General features: G+C 47.5%; 1 protein-coding gene across 3 annotated transcripts in view; it reads left to right on the forward strand.

Moving 5' to 3' along the window:
- The window catches only part of CA12 (carbonic anhydrase 12), a 61,115-nt gene that overhangs the window by 19,197 nt on the left and 23,081 nt on the right, over positions 1–18,837 (forward strand). For all 3 annotated transcript variants that reach the window (XM_032297216.1, XM_032297218.1, XM_032297219.1), the window contains exon 3: positions 18,342–18,521. In XM_032297216.1, coding sequence (XP_032153107.1) covers positions 18,342–18,521 — 180 coding nt within the window. The remainder of the gene's footprint in view (positions 1–18,341; positions 18,522–18,837) is intronic.

Raw genomic sequence — 18,837 nt, forward strand, 5'->3', positions numbered from 1 at the left:
TATCTATTTATTTTTGGCTCTGGGACTCAGGGGAGGCAGCAGAGAGAAGGTGACATTGATCTGGGATGGTCAGATGTCAGAGGTGAAACTGGCCTGAAAGGAAATGCCACATCGCCATGCGTATCTCATTAGAAGTAAAAGGAGACAGCTAGGAAACCTTAGATGTGTTTTTGGTGAAGTGAAAGGGAGAAGTTGCCCTAAAAGGTTGGAAATCAACCCCTAAGAAAAAAAGAATTGAGACCAATCAGCTAAGAGGACCTGGGACCCAGCATGCATGAGAGTCTACCTTATCTAGATACTGCTCTTACACTGGCAGTGATTCCTCACAGCACCCGGTGAGATAGGTACTGCCACTTCCATTTTGTAAGGGAAGCCCAGAGAAGCAAAGAAATGTGCCCCAGGTCACATAGCTAGTTGGTGGCAGAGCTGTGACTGGCAGGTTGGTCAAATGCCGCCAAAACCCTCAACCTTCCCACTATACTTCACACATCTCTAGAGAAGAGACAAGTAGCCAGGACAAAGGTCTTCAGGTTTAAAAAGAACTATGAAAAAGCAAAGTATTTGTGTGTGTGTGTGTGTGTGTGTGTGTGTGTGTGTGTTTCTGAGATGGAGTCTTGCTCTGTCACCCAGGCTGGAGTGCAGTGGCTTGATCTTGGCTCACTGCAGCCTCAGCCTCCCAGGTTCAAGCAATTCTCCTGCCTCATCCTCCCGTGTAGCTTGGATTACAGGCACCTGCCACCACGCCCAGCTAACTTTTTGTATTTTTAGTAGAGATGGGGTTTCACCATGTTGGCCAGGCTGGTCTCAAACTCCTGAACTCAAGTGATCCACCTGCCTCGGCCTCCCCAAGTGCTGGGATTACAGGCGTGAGCCACTGTGCGCGGCCTGTGGGTTTCTTACTATAAGGGAAAACCTTAAATAATAACAAGAATGCTATAGGTTAGATATCGGAAAGAACTTCATTATTATGAAAACTGATATGTGAAACATTGAGCCACCATCAGGTCAACATTCAGGGGCCAGTCAACCTTCACTTCAGTTCAGGTTCCATCCTGGGGAACTGCAGGAAGTTTCTGTCTTTTATCAGATCCCCTCTGTGGGTAATTTCCAGATTCCCCAGGGATTGTTCACAAAGTCACAAATTGCTGCTTCTCCACTCCCTCCAGCTCTGCACCATTGCCCAGGGCTTATTTGATGGTCACCTCTTACCACCTCATAGCCATTGCTACTGCCCAGGCTCTGGACCCTCCAAAGAGCATCGAGAGGCTGCTATTGTGAAGAATGTGAACCATCATGGCTCAGAGCTCAGCCTCGTTACTCACTGGCAGTGTGACTTTGGCCATATTGGTCAGTCCTTCCGTGCCTGGGTTCCCTTGTCCGTTAAATGGAACATAATCTCTGTATCATAACATTGTTATGCAGATTGAAATCATTAACATTTATTAAGCTATAGAATGGCACAAACTGTGGCCTATGGGTCAAATCCAGCCCAATATCTGTTTTATAAATAAATTTCATTGGAACACAGCTATGTTCATTTGTTTGCATATAATCTGTGGCTGCTTTTGGGCTACAGTAGCAGAGCTGGGTAGTAGTGACAGAGACCACAGGGCCTGCAAAGCCTCAAAAACTTACTCTCTGGCCTTGTGCAGAAACGTTAGCCAAGCCCTGATATAGAATGATGCCTGGCACATAGAAAGTGCTCATTAAATAGTAGCTTAAACAAAGAAAAGGGAAAAAAACCTCGCTAGGTCTTGGAGTTTAGCAAAATTTGATTGAGATCCTGTGATGACTGCTTAGACAATAAGCTAAAAGGAACATCTAACACAGCTGTTTCTGCGATCAGTTCTGAGGGTGGTGATCACGTCCTGCCTCCTCAGTGACAGGAGATGCTGCCACCATGCTGTGTCCCATGGACTGTGTCTCATGGGCTGGAGTCCCCCCTGACTGTTGTCCCTCCACTCTTTCCTGTCCCGGAGAATGACTGACAGGGAGAGCAGCCAAATCCTTCAAGATCAACCTCCTCTGTGAGGCGTGCTCCGGATCCTCTCTCCTCACGGCCCCGAGGGCACAATCCCAATAATCCAGTTTTGGCCTTCCAGTCTCTTCCCTAAAGACATTTTGGGCAGGATAATTCTCTGTTGTGCAGGACTGTCCTGTGCCTTGCAGGATCTTTAGCAGCATCCCTGGCCTCTGCTTACTAGAAGCTATTGGCACCCCCAAGTTGTGACAGCCGAAAATGTCTCCAGACATTGCCAGGGTCCCCTGAAGGGCAAAATCACCCCCGCTGCAAATCACCAGCCTAGTCTACAATAACATCACAGGTGGGGCAACAGCAAACCGGTCTAGGACAGCTTAACTTCATACTTGGAAAAACAGTGTTCTTTGCAAGGGCACAAACCTGCTAAAGATGCATGCAGTTTGTATTACTGGATCATCAAACAGAGACGGAGCATCTCAGCCCGAAGCAGCAGCAACTGGACTGCTCCCGCAGGGGCTACACTTCCACTGGGAGGTTCCCTGTGTCACATCTGTCTATCAAAGTGCTGCCCTCCACAGCACAGAGAGGGCCTCCCCCAGAGTGTGGAAGATGCTTATGAATCCACCCCACCCCTTAGCCGCATGCCAGTTTTCCAGCTTCACTGTATTTACATCCGACACCACCTCAAGTGTCAGGAAGAAACTATTGGCAGCTTTAAAATAATAGTTTACTGACTGGGCGTGGTGGCTTATGCTTGTAATCCCAGCACTTTGGAAGGCTGAGGTGGGCAGATTATGAGGTCAAGAGATCAGGGCCATCTTGGCCAACATGGTGAAACCTTGTCTCTTCTAAAAATACAAGTATTAGCTGGGCGTGGTGGAGCGCACCTGTTATTCCAGCTATTCGGAGGCTGAGGCAGGAGAATTGCATGAACCTGGGAGGTGGAGGTTGTAGTGAGCCGAGATCGCACCACTGCACCCCAGTCTGGCCGACAGAGTGAGATTCAGTCTCAAAAAAAAAAAAAAAAAAAGTTAAAGTAATAGTTTATTCACCTGTTCACTTATTCTCTCCTCCAGTCTTTAATGAATCCCTTTGTGGGCTGGTCACAGGGAACCACAGCCTTTACCTTCAATGGGCTGGTAGGTGAGGGGGAGGTGGACATATAAGCAGATAACTGCAATGAAGCACATTAAGTGCTATGATGACACGTGCTGGTGTTGTGGAACATAGACGGGACAAATAACCTCAATTCTGGGGCACACGCGGCTGTCAGCAAAAGTCTGCCTGAGGAGCTAATTCTGGAAACACGCAGGAGTTAGCAAGGCAAGAAGAAAATGTGCATGGATGGTGTGTGTTTTAGGGACAAGGATGGCATCCCATTGCAGGCAACAGAGGCCCTAGAAAGCAGGTGAGAGCACGTGGCACAATTAGAGAATCAACAGCATGGTGTTTGAGGGGTGATGTTGGGAGACAGTTCTCCATGGGTCTCTCATGTTTCAGCACATCTGTGAAGAGGCACTAGACAGGCTTTGTTCCAGATTTGCTTTTAAAGGATGTTTGTATAACAGTCTTAGATGATAGTGACAATGTCTCTCTGCAGGGCAAAGAGCAGATTTGTTTGCTGTCAGTGTACTAAAGATCATGTCTCCTTTCAGGGACAAATGTTGGACAGGTTTGCTAGCCGCCCCCTCTAAAAGATTGAGATTTCCCAAGCCTTGAGTTCCTCAGCCATGATGCTGAGCAGTTTGCATGTGCCAGGGTCACTTGATCTGCATATCATTCTGTGAAACTGGGGCTGGGGAAACAGGTGCAAACGTTACTCTGGCTACTGCTGTGAGTATTAAACTGTCCTCCGTCTCTGACCCAGGCATCTCATGTCTTCTGCTAATATCCATGAAACTGGCAAACTAACTTGTTAGCTTGCAAGCAGGATAAAGGCTCTGACCCTCCACACTTTTTGACAGGTGATGAGTGGGGAAAGCAAAGCCTGGAGAAGTGAGTGGGATTGCAAGGGTCTTGTGTGCTACATTACAGAGCTTGAGATTTATCTCAAGTAGCCACTGAAGAATTTTCAGCAGAGAGCTATCTGGATCTTGTGTGCACTGTTGTGGAGAGTGGGGAGCTGGAGGGTGAGGCTGGAGAAACACAGCCAATGAGGGGTACAGCTGTGGGGTAATCGGTCTGAACAAGGGCTGTGCCGGCTGGGAGAGTGGAGGCCGAGTTTAAAACAAACTTCATACTAACCTTGATAGCATCTTTTTTTTTTCTGATCCAGGATTCAACCCAGATAGCATTTATTTGTGGGATCTCTTTAGACCTTTTATGCCCTTAACATTTCTGAAGCATGTAGAACAGACCTTGTGAATGTCCCTCAATTTTGATTTGTCTGAGCATTTCTCATTATGGGAGTGAGGTTGTGTGTGTGTGTGTGTGTGTGTGTGTGTGTGTGTGTACATGGTTAGAGTACATATACATATACACGGAGCACGAGAGAGAAAGCAAGTGTGCAAAATGTTAACAACTGGTGATTCTAGGTGATGGCTGGCAGTGGGGGTTGAACGAGAGGAGATGAAAGAGTCAGTTGTGCTTGCCAGGCATTTGGTGTGGTGGGTGGTGTCACCAGCTGAGGTAAAGAGCTGGAGGGAGCTTTGGAGGGAGGAAGAGGGAGGAAAAGATGGTGAGTTTGGTTATTTTAAAAAATGATTTGCTTGCCTATCTGACTTCCCTTCCAGCCACGTCTGGTTTCAGGATCCCATGGATTATCCAGAGGGGTGCCCCGCAGGCAGGTGGTCTGGAGCTCAGAGGAAACCTGGGCAGGGGCAGAGCTGGCATTGAAGCCATGGGAGGGGACAGCTTCACCCCAGGGGAGTGTGTCTATAAGGAGGAGAAGGGGCCAACGACAAAACCACGTGACAGCTGGCATTGAGGGGCAAGTAGCCATAGAGATCTGAGAGGGGGCAGGGAAATGGGAGGACAGTTCAACAAAGCAGCATCCCCAGAAAGAGGGTTCAGAAATCCGGGGTGGGGGGTTAGTGCCACCAGGGTCAAAGGCTACATGACTCTCAAGGGCCAAAGAGTCTGTGTGGACGCAGTGGGAGGTGGATGTGGAAGAACAGGGAGGTCTGCATGGGAAGTGAAGACACAGATGTGGGCATGCACAGTTCTTTGAAGATGCTCGGCTAAGGAGACGAGCAATCCGGTCGGGGTGGAAAGAGATACTCGGATGAGGAAGTAGACATTGGATGTCCACAGCTGAGAATCAGTTCAAGGTCACATTCAATTTAGATACCCCGATGTTCCCTTGGCCTCTTGTCTCAATGCCAAATCAAGTCATGGCTTCTCACCTACTGCTTCGAACTCTTCACAAAGATGAGTGCTAGGAAGGCAGCTGGGGAGAGGGAGCATGTGTTTTGTTTTGTTTTTTTGTCAGCCAGTGGAGACAGCTGTACCCATGATGAAAAGCACCTGTGACATTTTCAAGTCTCTCTCTGCCAGGAAAGGAGCCTGTCACAAAAGCAGCCTCTGCCCACGGTATTCGCTCTCCCACTGGTTAGTGCCAGGCAACATTGCTGCCTCACCTGTGTGGAATATGGCTTTATGATCATGCATTTGAAGTTTTCTCTTTTCACTTAAGAGCTGGTCACAAACAGTAGCCTCGTTGACCCCAGGCCCTCCTTTTCTGGAAACCAGGCTGTATTTTCTCCATCTTCCTTTCCTTCCTGCTGCCTCGCAGCACTCCGCACAGCTTATTTCCTAAAACTCAAGCAGGAGAAACACCACCGTATTATTTCAGTCAATAACTATTTTATGCAACAGAATTTGTAGCCATTTAACTAGAGTCAAACATTTAAACTACAATAAAATACAATCCTACGAATGAATAACCAAATTACGGTATTTCCATAGAATGGAATATTACTCAATCATAAAAAGGCAGGAAGCTCCTTTTTATTCCATAGAAAGGAATGCTACAACATGGATGAACCTTGAAAACATTATGCTAGCCGGGCGAGGTGGCTCACACCTGTAATCCCAGCACTTTGGGAGGCCGAGGCGGGTGGATCACGAGGTCAAGAGATCGAGACCATCCTGGTCAACATGGTGAAACCCCGTCTCTACTAAAACTACAAAAAATCAGCTGGGCATGGTGGCGCGTGCCTGTAATCCCAGCTACTCAGGAGGCTGAGGCAGGAGAATTGCCTGAACCCAGGAGGCGGAGGTTGCGATGAGCCGAGATCGCGCCATTGCACTCCAGCCTGGGTAGCAAGAGCGAAACTCCGTCTCAAAAAAAAAAAAGAAAACATTATGCTAGGTGACAGAAGCCACTTGCAATTGACCACGTATTGTGTGATTCTGTTTATGTGGACTATCCGGAAGAGGCAAATCCATGGAGGGAGAGAGTAGGTTAATTGTTGCCAGATGCTGAGAGCAGGGAGGGAGGGAAATGATGACCTCATAGGTATGAGGTTTCCTTTGGATGATGAAATGTTCTGGGTCTAAGTTGGGGTGATGGTTGCACAATATTGTGAATATACTAAATTGTACTAATGGTAGTTTTATGTTCTATGTATTTTACCACAATAAATCAAAAAAAAAAAAAAAAAAGCAACGTCACCCTGAGACCAGAGAGAAAAAGGCCCTGGCTCTACCCACAAGAACCACAAACCCTTCAACGTGAGGAGGGTTTCACGGCAGCTCTTCTCCTTGGCTGCACATTAGAAACATGTGAGCAGTTTTTTTTAAAAAATAATTAATTCTATAGTTTTAGAATTTAGAACTTAAATTTAGACCTTTTATGCCCTTAACATTTCTGAAACATGTAGAACAGACCTTGTGAGTGTCCCTCAATTTTGATTTGTTAAATACTGTAAATACTTAAAGTGTTTTAAAAACTTAAAACACTTTAAGTTCTGGGATACACATGCAGAACGTGCAGGTTTGTTGCATAGGTGTACATGTGCCATGGTGGTTCGCTACACCCATCAAAATCATCTACATTAGGTATTTCTCTTAATGCTCTCCCTCTCCTAGGCCCCACCCCCCGACAGGCCCCGGTGTGTGATGTTCCCCTCCCTGTGTCCATGTGTTCTCATTGTTCAACTCCCACTTATGAGTGAGAACATGCGGTGTCTAGTTTTCTGTTCCTGTGTTTGCTGAGAATGATGGTTTCCAGCTTGCTTCATTCATGTCCCTGCAAAGGACATGAGCTCATCCTATTTTATGGCTGCTGTGAGCAGTTTTTTAAGGCCCCTCTCACCTCACCACTAAGACCAGTTAATCCAGATCTCAGGGACTGGGGCTGGGAGCAAAATCAGGAGCTCTTGGAGATTCCAGTGTGTAGCCACGGTTGGGAAATATGGCTCTAGGCTAGGGGTTCTCCAAATGTGGTTCCCGGACACAGCAGCATCAGCATCACCTGGGAATTGTTAGAAATGCAGATTCTGGAGCTCCGTCCATGAAGTACTGAATCGGAAGCTCTTGAGAGTATGACCCAGTAGTCTGTATGGAAACAAGTCCTCTAGGAGATTCGGATGTGCACTTCAGTTCTGGCAACCACTATTCTGAGTCTAGGCCAAGTAAACTACAGAGCTTTTCTCAACCAGTTAGTATTCACTGAGCATCTGCCATAAGTTTGGTTCCATGAAGGCTGTCGTGAAAATAAAAAGACGTATCCCAGCTCCTCTCAAGCATCTGGTGAGTTAGATTCTTGGAAAAGAAATGGTGCATTAAGATGAGATGAGCTTTTTATGGCTGCACAATATTCCATTGTATGCCTGTGCCACATTTTGTTTATCCATTCATCTGTTGATGGACAACTGACTTATTTCCACCTTTTGGCTAATATGAATAGTGCTGCTATGAATACGGGTATCTGAGTCCCTGCTTTTAATACTTTGGGATCTATATCTAGGATTAGAATTACTGGATTAGATGAGGCATGTTGGCTCACGCCTATAATTCCAGCACTTTGGGAGGTCAAGGTGGGTGGATCATTTGAGGTCAGGAGATTGAAACCAGTGAAACCCCATCTGTATTAAAAATACAAAAATTAGGCAGGTGTGATGGTGTGCATCTGTAATCTCACCTGCTTGGGAGGCTGAGGCATGAGAATCACATGAACCCAGGAGGTGGAGGTTGCAGTGAGTTGAGATCGCACCACTGCATTCCAGTTTGGGCAACAAAGTAAGAGACTCTGTCTCAAAAAAAAAAAAAAAAAAGGAAGAATTGCTGGATTATATGGTAATTCTATTTTAACATTTTAAGGTACCACCAAACTATGTGATATTCCCACCAACAATCAATGTTTGGGATGACGGAAAAGTTTTGCTATGTATATTTTACTACAACTTTTAAAAAGAGATTAAGCCATGAAAACAGGGTTAGAAAAGGAAGTTATGTTTTTCCTGGTCAACACTGAATGAAAATTACTTCAAACACCATATTTAATCATGTAAATGTTATGCATATAACAGTGCATTAAAAAGGTGGTGCCTGCAGTCCTTTCTATTCAGAGGTGGTTACCACGGGTCCTTGCCTGAGCCTGGAGCCCCCTATTTTGAATATTGTGTTTAAGAAGGATAGAGCAGGATGTCTTGCGAGGGTGGTGGCTGCGGGGATCTGCTGTGGACTTAGAACTTTGACATCTAGCACGATTCCTTCCGTGATTGAGGCAAGGAAGATGAAGGAGGGTAACATGGTGAGGACTGATCAGGGACTCAGGCCTGGCTAGTTTTCATGATAGGGGTTAAGCTGTTAGCATGTCAGCAGTTTGTTTAACTTAGTTCAAGAACCATTTGATGAACACTTCAGCATGCCAGGCTCTGTAGCAGGAGCCAGGCATACACGCATGCAGAAAGCGAGCTGACAGTCTAGTGCAGCGCGTCTCAGCCTCAGCCTGCAGCAGCACCATCTCCTGGAGGTCTTGTCCAATGGCAGATGCTGGGCATCACCCCCAGAGTGTCCGGTTCGGTAGGCCTGGGGTGGGGCCCGTGACTCTGCATTTCGAATGGGATCCTAGGCAGTGATGATGATGCTTGTCTGGAGCCAAACTCTGAGAACCACTGAACTCTTGGGGTGGAAGGCAGACAATATTATGTTGATCAGTGCAGCTGCTGCAAGGAAAGAGAACTGCAAAGGCTGTATAGGAGCACAGAACCCTTTGCCCTGCCTCAGTGGGTGAGACAGTGTTTCAGGAAGATGTGAAGCTGCCTGGTGTGTCTTCAGGATGCAAGCAGCTCAGTGCTGCTGGAATGAAAAGGAGAGCCGGGAGCAGACACAGAGAAGTCCAGAGAGGTGAGCAGAGCCTCTCCACGATGAACATACTCTAAGGCCACAGATCATGAGAACCTTAGAAGGGGGCAGAAATGGAGAAGCAAAAGCAAACAGATCATCACCTTTTACCTTTGGCAGCCTGGAAACCCCACCCGCCTCCCTGTAATAAAGCTCGCCTCCAGAAAGAACCTGATGCAGGACTTGACACCATCGTGTAAATGACTGTGGAGCCTTTTTGTCCCCGCCTCATTCCCCACCCAGCAATATTAGATGGGGATTATTGGCTGGGTGGAGGAGAAGGACTTCCAGAGGGCGGGTAGAGGGCTGAGTTGGCAGCCACAGCCTACGGTTCACTTCTTCTCGCCTCCAGCCTGCACTCCTGGCCCCAACCGCCATGGCTGGACAGGAAATGATTCCCATCTCTCTCTGTGTTATAAGAGACGGGGTCAACCATCAGTCCTGCTCCTGTGGCTAGAGCCACAGAGAACACAGCTAAGCCACAGGACTCAGAGGGGACAACAGCCTTCATGTCCCCTCTGAATCCATCTGGAAACCAGACACATCCTCAGGATGGTGTCTGCATATAGAAGACACTTTTTTTTTTTTAAGAGATGGGGTCTTGCTATGTTGCCTAGGCTGGTCTCAAACTCCTGGGCTCAACTGATCCTCCTGCCTCCTCAAGAGGGGGCTTCGGGGGCTTTTACCAAGCCCAAGTCTCAACCCTCCTTCTCCACATGACCCAAACAGAAATTGAAATAATAAAGACAAAAGTTTGATACAAAGTATGGATTAAAGCATCTTTAGAAAATGTGTATATTTTTATTGATATAGATTTTACATTATAGAATGTAAAATCCAAGGAGAAAGAGTGGGCCTGGCCAGGCACGGTGGCTCATGCCTGTAATCCCAGCACTCTGGGAGGCTAAGGCAGGCAGATCACGATGTCAAGAGATCAAGACCATCCTGGCCAACATGGTGAAACCCCATCTCTACTAAAAATACAAAACTTAGCTGGGAGTGGTGACAGGCGCCTGTAGTCCCAGCTACTCAGGAGGCTGAGGCAGGAGAATCACTTGAACCTGGGAGGTGGAGGTTGCAATGAGCTGAGATCGCACCACTGCACTCCAGCCTGGAGACAGAGTGAGCCTTCATCTCAACAAAAAAAAAAAAAAAGGAAAAAAAGAAAAAAAAAAAGTGGGCCTGCTATGGCAGTCCAGCTTTGAGCTTTATTCATAATAAGTAACCCTCACCTTCTAGACCCCCCTCACTGTCCCAGGACCACCTGTGATTCCATGGTAATACTGACAAAGGAAAAAGCCTAACGCCAGTTTGATTCCTTGCCCTCTGTTTGTACATAATAAAATCATAAGATCTCATTTGTCAATTATTAACCCATGCCCCTGGTCACCTCCTTTCCTTCTGGGCAGGACATTGGTCTTTATGACTGTGCCTCTCCACCTACCAGGCAGGAAAACAGGCAGAATCCAGCAGGTTGTGGCCTTTTGTTGGGGGGGTGTCAGCCTCTTACCAAGGTGGATGCTGTGGGAATTTCACACTGCTGACTGGCGGAACCCACTGGGTTTTTATGAGAAGCCACAGATATTTTAATCAGCTTCAGATGTGAACTGCAGAATCTATAAATGTCTTTTAAACATGTTTTAAAAATGTAGCTTCTAGGCTGGGTGTGGTGGCTCACGCCTGTAATCCTATCACTTTGGGATGTCAAGGCGGGATGATCAGTTCAGCCCGGTAGTTTGTGACCAGCCTGGGCAACATAGCAAGATGCCATCTCTTAAAAAAAAAAAGTGTCTTCTACAAGCAGACACCATCCTGAGGATGTCTGGCTTCCAGATGAATTTAGAGGAGACATGAAGGCTGCTGTCTTATCTGAGTCCTGTGGCTTAGCTGTGTTCTCTGTGGCTCTAGCCACAGGAGCGGGACTGTTGGATGACCCACAGAGAGAGGTGGGTACTAGCCTCCCAGCAGGAAGGCCTTCTAACAGATAGAGGAAAGAACATGAGCAGGTGTCAAATGATCCCAGTTCAGCCTTGGCACAGGGCAGGACCCACACCTGGCAAAGGGAGTCCGGATGGATCCCATGCTCTTTCTGAGCCAATGCATCACACATTCCTGGAATATTCCAGCTCTCTATTGCAGCAGCAGAGCCTCTGAGCTTGCTGGGCCCTCTCTCATGAAGGCCATTCCTCAGGTTTCACTTATGCTTGCTTCTACCCCTCCTTTAAGTCTCAGCTTTAATGGCACCTCCTCCAGGAAGCCTGCCTGCACCATCCGCTTAACAGGGATCCCTCCATTTTTCTGCTGCAGCCCTTGTTTAATTCCTTCACAGCGCTGATTACAGAGTGCAGTTGTTTCCTTTGTGCATTAGTTTACTTGTGATTTATTATCAGTCTCTTACACTGGACTATGAGTGCTGCAAGGTCAGGGACTAGAGCTGTTTTGTTCTCCATTGCATCTTTGGCACCTAGTACAGTGCCTGACACATCCTAGACACATTCGTTGAAGAAATGAATGAATTAACTTCAAAATTAAATTGCACAGGCCAGGTGCAGTGACTCACGCCTGTTATCCCAGCACTTTGGGAGGCCAAGGCAGGTGGATGACAAGGTCAGCAGTTTGAGACCAGCCTGACCAACAGGGTGAAACCCCGTCTCTACTAAAAACACAAAAATTAGCCGGGTATGGTGGTGCACGCCTGTAATCCCAGCTACTCAGGAGGCTGAGGCAGGAGAATCACTTGAACCCTGGAGGTGGAGGTTGCAGTGAGCTGAGATTGCGCCACTGCACTCCAGCCTGGGCGACAGAGCAAGACTCAGTCTCAAAAACAGAAACAGAAACAAAAAACAAAACCCTTTGCATTATCGTCACCTTACCATAACCACCACACATCCACTCTTCTCTCATCCCTTTGTGGGTAAATTTCTGAAATGAGCTTAAGAAACCCTCCGCATCCATTCAAGGATGTGTTCAGACATGGGGAGGGATAGGACATAAAGTTCTGGTCTTCCAAAGGTCTTTGAAACTCATAGTCTGAGTTCCAGTCTGGAATAGGCTTCTGACGAGTCTGGCTATAGCGGTCACAGGTGAGACAGGCTAATGATCGTCACTGAGCTTGCTGGTGTGCACAACCCAAGTAGGCTGGCCAAGAAGTTCGAGCCAGGGATGAGAAAGCACTGGGGTAGCTTTGGCAGGACCTGAGCTGGACTTTGGAGAGTGGATGAAATTTAGAAAGGTGCAGAGGAAGGAGGAGGGCATTGAGTGGATTTTTTCACATGAGCATTTGTGAAGGCGGGTTAGCATAGCCTCTCCTTAGGCTCAGGGAGCTGGCCAGATCATGGGGCAGGCTAGGGCAGGATGTGAGGGCCTTTGAAGACTTTGACTGGTTGGGGCACTTTGAAGCCATTAAAGACAGCTAGGCTCTGCTTTGTCTTGTTGGGGTGGGGCAGGGCATGCTCGGAAGAAAGGGAGTGTACAGATGGGTGTGGGGTGGTGCCACCAAGCCAGGCTATGGCAAGATGGATCTGGTTACTGCAGGAGAGCCAGCCTGGCAGTGTAACAAGGAGGGCTGGGGCTGGTCGTCTGTGGGAGCCTTTGCAATGCGACATGGTAAGGGCCTAACCCATGGAAACTTGGGAGCCCCTGACCCACTAAGGGCAAAAGATAGACCAAGCTGGCTCTGAGATATTGAGCTTGGAGGAGGGGTCCCGGGTGTTCTCTGATGAGGCATTCCACCATCAAGTAATGCAGGCCATAACACATCCTCTAATTGCAATATGTGGACTGTATTTGAACACTGAATTTTACAAACTGTTAAAAAGTTATGACCTATGGCCAAGCGTGGTGGCTCACATCTGTAATCCCAGCACTTTGGGAGGCCAAAGCGGGCAGATCACAAGGTGAAGAGATCAAGAGCATCCTGGCCAACGTGGTGAAACCCCATCTCTACTAAAAATACAAAAATTAGCTGGGCGTGGTGGCACGCACCTGTAGTCCCAGCTACTCAGAAGGCTGAGGGAGGAGAATCACATGAACCTGGGAGGCAGAGGTTGCAATGAGCTGAGATCGCACCACTGCACTCCAGCCTGGCAACATATCAAGACTCCTTCTCAAAAAAAAGTTACGACTTCTTTGGAAAAATTTAAATTCTGAGTGGATTTGATAATCTTAAGGTATTGATTGTTAACTCTCTAGGTGTAGTCATGGTACTGTGGTTTTAAGAGCCCTTATGTTTTAGAGAAACATACTGAAATATGTACAGATGAAACCCATCTGGATTTGTTTCCAAGTTATCCAGGTAGATAAGGGGATGGGGTTAGCATAGATGAGGCAGGACTAGCTGTGAATTGTAAACTGTCCAAGCTGGGTGATGTAGGGTTCGTTTCACTCCTCTCTCTACTGTTGTATACATTTGAAATTTTCTGTAAAAACATTCTGGCCCTTGAATAATACAGGTCCTACCCTGGGCCTCATAATTCCCAATCAGAAATCACCAGAGGCATTTTGAGCTGTGCCCTGTTAATCTCTTGTTACCTTTCAAAACAGGGACTCTGGCCACATTTGTTTTGCCTAGAGCAGAAAAAATTCATAGACAGGAAAGAAATATGCCTTGGTTTTACCTAGAAAAACAAACTGTGAGAGGCACGTGGTCCTCCTGTGTCACAGCCATGGGAGGAGTCCCACCAACTAGAGAAGCAAAGTCAAAACTCAGAAGAGCAAAGGCAAATTCTTATGGTAGCTGGAATAAATGCTTCATTAGGAAGAGTCACTCCCCGTGGAGGATTTCTGGCAGTGCAGCCCTTGGCACGAGTGTGAAAGCTGAGACTGACTCGAAAAAGTGCAGCCCAGGGTGTAGTGGCCAGCATGAGGCCAGCACTATGCAGCCACATGTCACGGCTCAGGGAACAGAAAGGGCTGCTGTCGTCACCTCTGATATTGGTTGTCCCGGTGTCCACCCTCAAGGCACCTCTGTCTCTCACACGCCCCAAAGACAGTAGGCTGCTCTGACAGTGTCCCCAGCTGTGCAAGGCCAGGACAAACACTAGCCATTCCATGCTGGGGGAGGAGCCTAAGAATGTCCTTGGCTGGCCATCTCCCAGGCTACAGGGCAGAATCAGATTTCCTTTTCAATGGGTGGCCCCACACAGAACCCATCTGCACACAGGTAAGCTAGAAAGCTAGGAGGGTATGCTTTGAACCTGGGCAAGTGATCTCACCTTTCCTCCTCTTTTTTGAGAAGAAGAAATATACAAGGGAATTAAGGCAGGTGTGCACTTCCTCGGGAAAGGAACAAGCACGAAACAGGTGTTGAGAATCCAGCTTAGGAATCCAGCTTACGATTCTCAACACCTGTTTCATGCTTGTTCCTTTGCCGAGGCAATCCTAAGCTGGATTCTCAACACCTGTTTGAGGCACGATGGGACGTCCAGGGATGGGTGAGCTATGGTCTTTGCCTTCAAGGAGAGCAATGGGGAGGCAGGAAATTCCAGGTGCACAAAATCTCCTAGAAAAACACTGAAGGACACAGAAGTCCTGTGAGCCAAGTAAGGTAACTGTTACTTAGCCAAAGTCAAACTTTGGTCAAATCACTTAAATCTCCATTTTTTACCTATAAAATGGTACAATTCTTGCCTTGTTTACCCTATAAGGTTACAGAGTTATAAGGATCAAAGCTACTACCAGAAAATAACAATAATGAGGAGAAGGAGGAGGCAGAGACAAGGCTTTCTTGACCTTGCTGCCCTACAGACCTGTGGCGCCTAAGAACGAGCTCCTCTGTGGTTGGCAGCCAGGACCAGGGCAGGTTCCTAATGTAGGTGGCTGTCTGCTCCCAGCCAGTCCTGGAGCACTGGTGCCCTGTGCCCTCATTCCTGAAGCTGGTTCTCCTGGGCACCTCGTCACATGTCCAGGAGCTGCCTTGGCATGAGCAGCTTCTCCGACTCATTCAAACTTGCCTGATAGATGGTGAAGGTGATTAGTTATAGCATTTTTTTTCTTTTTTTGAGACGGAGTCTTACTCTGTTGCCAGACTGGAATGCAATGGCATGATCTCAGCTCACTGCCACCTCCACCTCCCAGGTTCAAGCAATTCTCCTGCCTCAGCCTCCCAAGTAGCTGGGACTACAGGTGTGCACCATCACACTAGTTTTTCAATATTTCAGTAGAGACAGGGTTTCAACATGTTGGCTAGGATGGTATCAATCTCCTGACCTCATGATCTGCCCACCTCAGTCTCCCAAAGTGCTGGGTTTACAGGCGTAAGCCACTATGCCCAGCCCCTAGTATTCTTAATAAATATCAGAGCTTAAGAGCCAGAAGGAAACTTCCAGAACATAGTATCCACACATATCCCATCCCACCACCCCGACCTCCACTGTTTGTACAAAGGACAATGGAGGCTCCAGCAGGTAACATGACCCACAGAGGTGTTGGGCCAGCTGGGGCTGGAATCTCATTCTCTGGACCCCCCGATCCAACATAGCTGCTTCTCTTTCCAAGAAAGGTTTTGCCAACACCAACTCTGTTGCCTTTAATATCCGTAGTCTTTCCTGCCCCCAAATACCTCATTTGGTCCTAACTTCCAAAAAAGAGTATTTAGGGCAAGAGAAAAAGGAAACATTCCCCGAGTCACATTTTCCCAAGCCCTCTTTTTTTTTCATTCTCTGGGAGAATGTTTCCTAAATGCCCATGAGGCATGTGACCTTACTTACAACATGGGTTCACAGAGATGAAAATAAGGGGTACCTGTCTTCTAGAGGCTCTTGTGTAGCTATCACTAAAATGCCCTCTTGACGAAACCTTTTGAACTTGCACTAGGGGAAAAGAAAGCCCTTCTAATGCAGTTCCCTTTAGTCACGTGCGCAAGGAAAAAGCTTCTCACTGCTGCGTTCTTTACTTCCTGAGTTGTTCTATTCATGTCTGGCTGGCAGCTTCCGCCCTGCTGGCTGTGGGCCCAGGCAGTAATGTGAGCACAGAAAAGGCTGGCGGCCTCACTTAGGGAGTCTTACCCTGTGCTGTGTCTCTTCCTGACCCCGGGGGTCTACATGAGGCCGCATAGTTGCTTCATTCTGCTCCCTGCATTTGGTTTGGCCTCCAATTGAACAACTGTCTTACTCCAGTTTGGCCCTGGAGTGCTGTCTTTGATGTACTCCAGCCTCCCTCTTTTCTAGTTGCCATCTTGGTGTAGTTGATTTGCTTTGGGGCCTTGAAAATAAGAATAGTAGCCAGGCACAGTGGTTCATACCTGTAATCCCAGCACTTTGGAAGACCAAGGCAGGTGGATCACCTGAGGTCGGGAGTTCGAGACCAGCCTGACCAACATGGAGAAACCCGTCTCTACTAATACAAAATTAGCTGGGTGTGGTGGCGTGTGCCTGTAATCCCAGCTACTCAGGAGGTTGAGGCAGGAGAATTGCTTGAACCCAGGAGGCAGAGGTTGCAGGAAGCTGAGATTGCACTATTGCACTCCAGCCTGGGCAACAAGAGCGGAACACCATCTAAAAAAAAAAAGAAAGAAAGAAAATAAGAATAGTATAGCTCAGTGGAGACTCTGGTATGCCCAAGTGAGAAGACTGGTGTCCAGTGAAAGGTTGGACTGGAGGTTCTGCAATTCCATCATGCTCTAACATTTCTGAAAATGCAGAGCCGAAGGTTGACAGCCTGAAAAATCAGTAGGGTTCCAATGTGTGTGTCTGGACCTAGAAGTAAGAACTAAGCCTGGGACCAATGCCTCACAGCATTTTAAATGAACCTGGGTGCCAAGTATTACTTCTGATTCTTCCCACTCTCAGATATGGTCCCCTAGTTAGAGAAAATGATGTAGGGGGTTCTGTGGGGTGAATATAACATTTACACTCTTGTGAAACAGTGCGGTAGTTTAGGGAAGAATTCCCAGAAGAGGTGGTGTTCCTTTCCCCTTTTCTCTATTTAACCCCCTTCCTTGTGTCAAAATACTGATGAACAGACCCCCGATGGTAAAACTGGATCCTCAACTCTGATAGGGCCCACCAGACCCCTGGGTCTGCCCTAAGGAGCCGTGACATGCCAATTCTTGGCTTTTCTGGAAAAACCTTGGCCTGAAAATCTGTTTAATTACCATGGAGATAATCTTTTAAACATAGATTTACATTCTTTAAAGACCACATAGGATGTTTATTTTCGTTTCCAGTGGAGGAACTGCTGTCTGGTAGTTAGCAAGAAGCTTGAGCCCTGGAGTAATTACTTTTTTAAAAGTCTGTTCCTCTTCACTGATAGTGTGTCAATTATATTATAATAATTAGTTTATAGTGTGGTCATATTTCCACCCACCCCCACCCCCGGCCTAAACCCTGCACTTCACTCTGTGATTCCAGGCCTATAATTATTTGACATTTTTAAAGCACCCCTATCAGTTTGGGTTCTATACTTACTCTACACGTGAGTATCAAGAGTCAATGTCCTCAGGCGTTTCTCATCAGGAAGGCCATCCTTGCAAAGCCAGCAGCCACAAAGACCTATTTAGGTTGGTGCAAAAGTAATTACGGGTTTTGCATGAAAGGAATGGCAAAAACCGCAATTATTTTTGCACCAACATAATACTTGGCGCTGTGGTTAGTAAGATGCTAATTTCTCCCACTTGAGGTGGCCCGGCAAATTTGCTAAATTCTCCCCTGCTAGAAGGCCAGCTTGGATGAGCAGGGGTTCTGTTGCATAAAACCTGGCAGCTCCAAGACCCAGAGTGATTCCTGGCTCATGATAGGTGCTCACTAAGTACATGCTGAATTGCTGCAAGTCAACAGGTCTTCACTTGTGTGTCAAATAAGAACAATGTACAAAATAAAGCAGAGTCTGGTGGGTTCCCAGCTCTGGCTTGAGCAGCTCTAGTCCTTGTTCCCCACATCACTTAGGAGCAGCTGGCCCTGAGTGGTTGCTGGGCCTGATTCTGGAGGCCGAGACTGTGGGCCTTGAAGATTTACCTCTGGGGATTCAGAAAAGAGGGAAAAAGGAGTAATTGTATTGAACAGAGAATTAGAAGGTAAGTAAAAACCCTTTGTGAGAAACTCACTAAGTCTTGAGCTTGGATCTCTGTGTCCAGGTCCTGATGGGGAGAACACCTGGTCCAAGAAATACCCATCGTGTGGGGGCCTGTTGCAGTCCCCCATAGACCTGCACAGCGACATCCTCCAGTATGACGCCAGCCTCACGCCCCTCACGTTCCAAGGCTACAATCTGTCTACCAATGAGCAGTTTCTCCTGACCAACAATGGCCATTCAGGTGAGGGGGAGGCCTCAGAGACCTGGGGGGTATGGCTGAGCCTCCTTCGGCTTCCAGGCCTGCCCTTTTCCATCTGGCAGGAAGAGGTTCTGCCAAGGCACCCGGGAGAAGGGATGGGGCGGGAGCACCTTTGAGAGATTCCTGGAGCACTCTCTTCAGGGGATGCTGGAAGCCCTGGGCTCCCACAGTCCTGCCAGGGCTGCACTTCCCAGAAGCAGCACATCTCTCAGGAGGGGGCAGGAGACAAGCTGAGCCCTGCGGTTCTCTGGCTGTGCAGCTGGAGTGAATTCCGGACCATCATAAACAACTCAAGGAA

This window comes from Sapajus apella, unplaced genomic scaffold (genome assembly GCF_009761245.1).
Source record: "Sapajus apella isolate SASKATOON/1434 unplaced genomic scaffold, GSC_monkey_1.0 scaffold37, whole genome shotgun sequence".
Taxonomy (NCBI): Eukaryota; Metazoa; Chordata; class Mammalia; order Primates; family Cebidae; genus Sapajus; species Sapajus apella.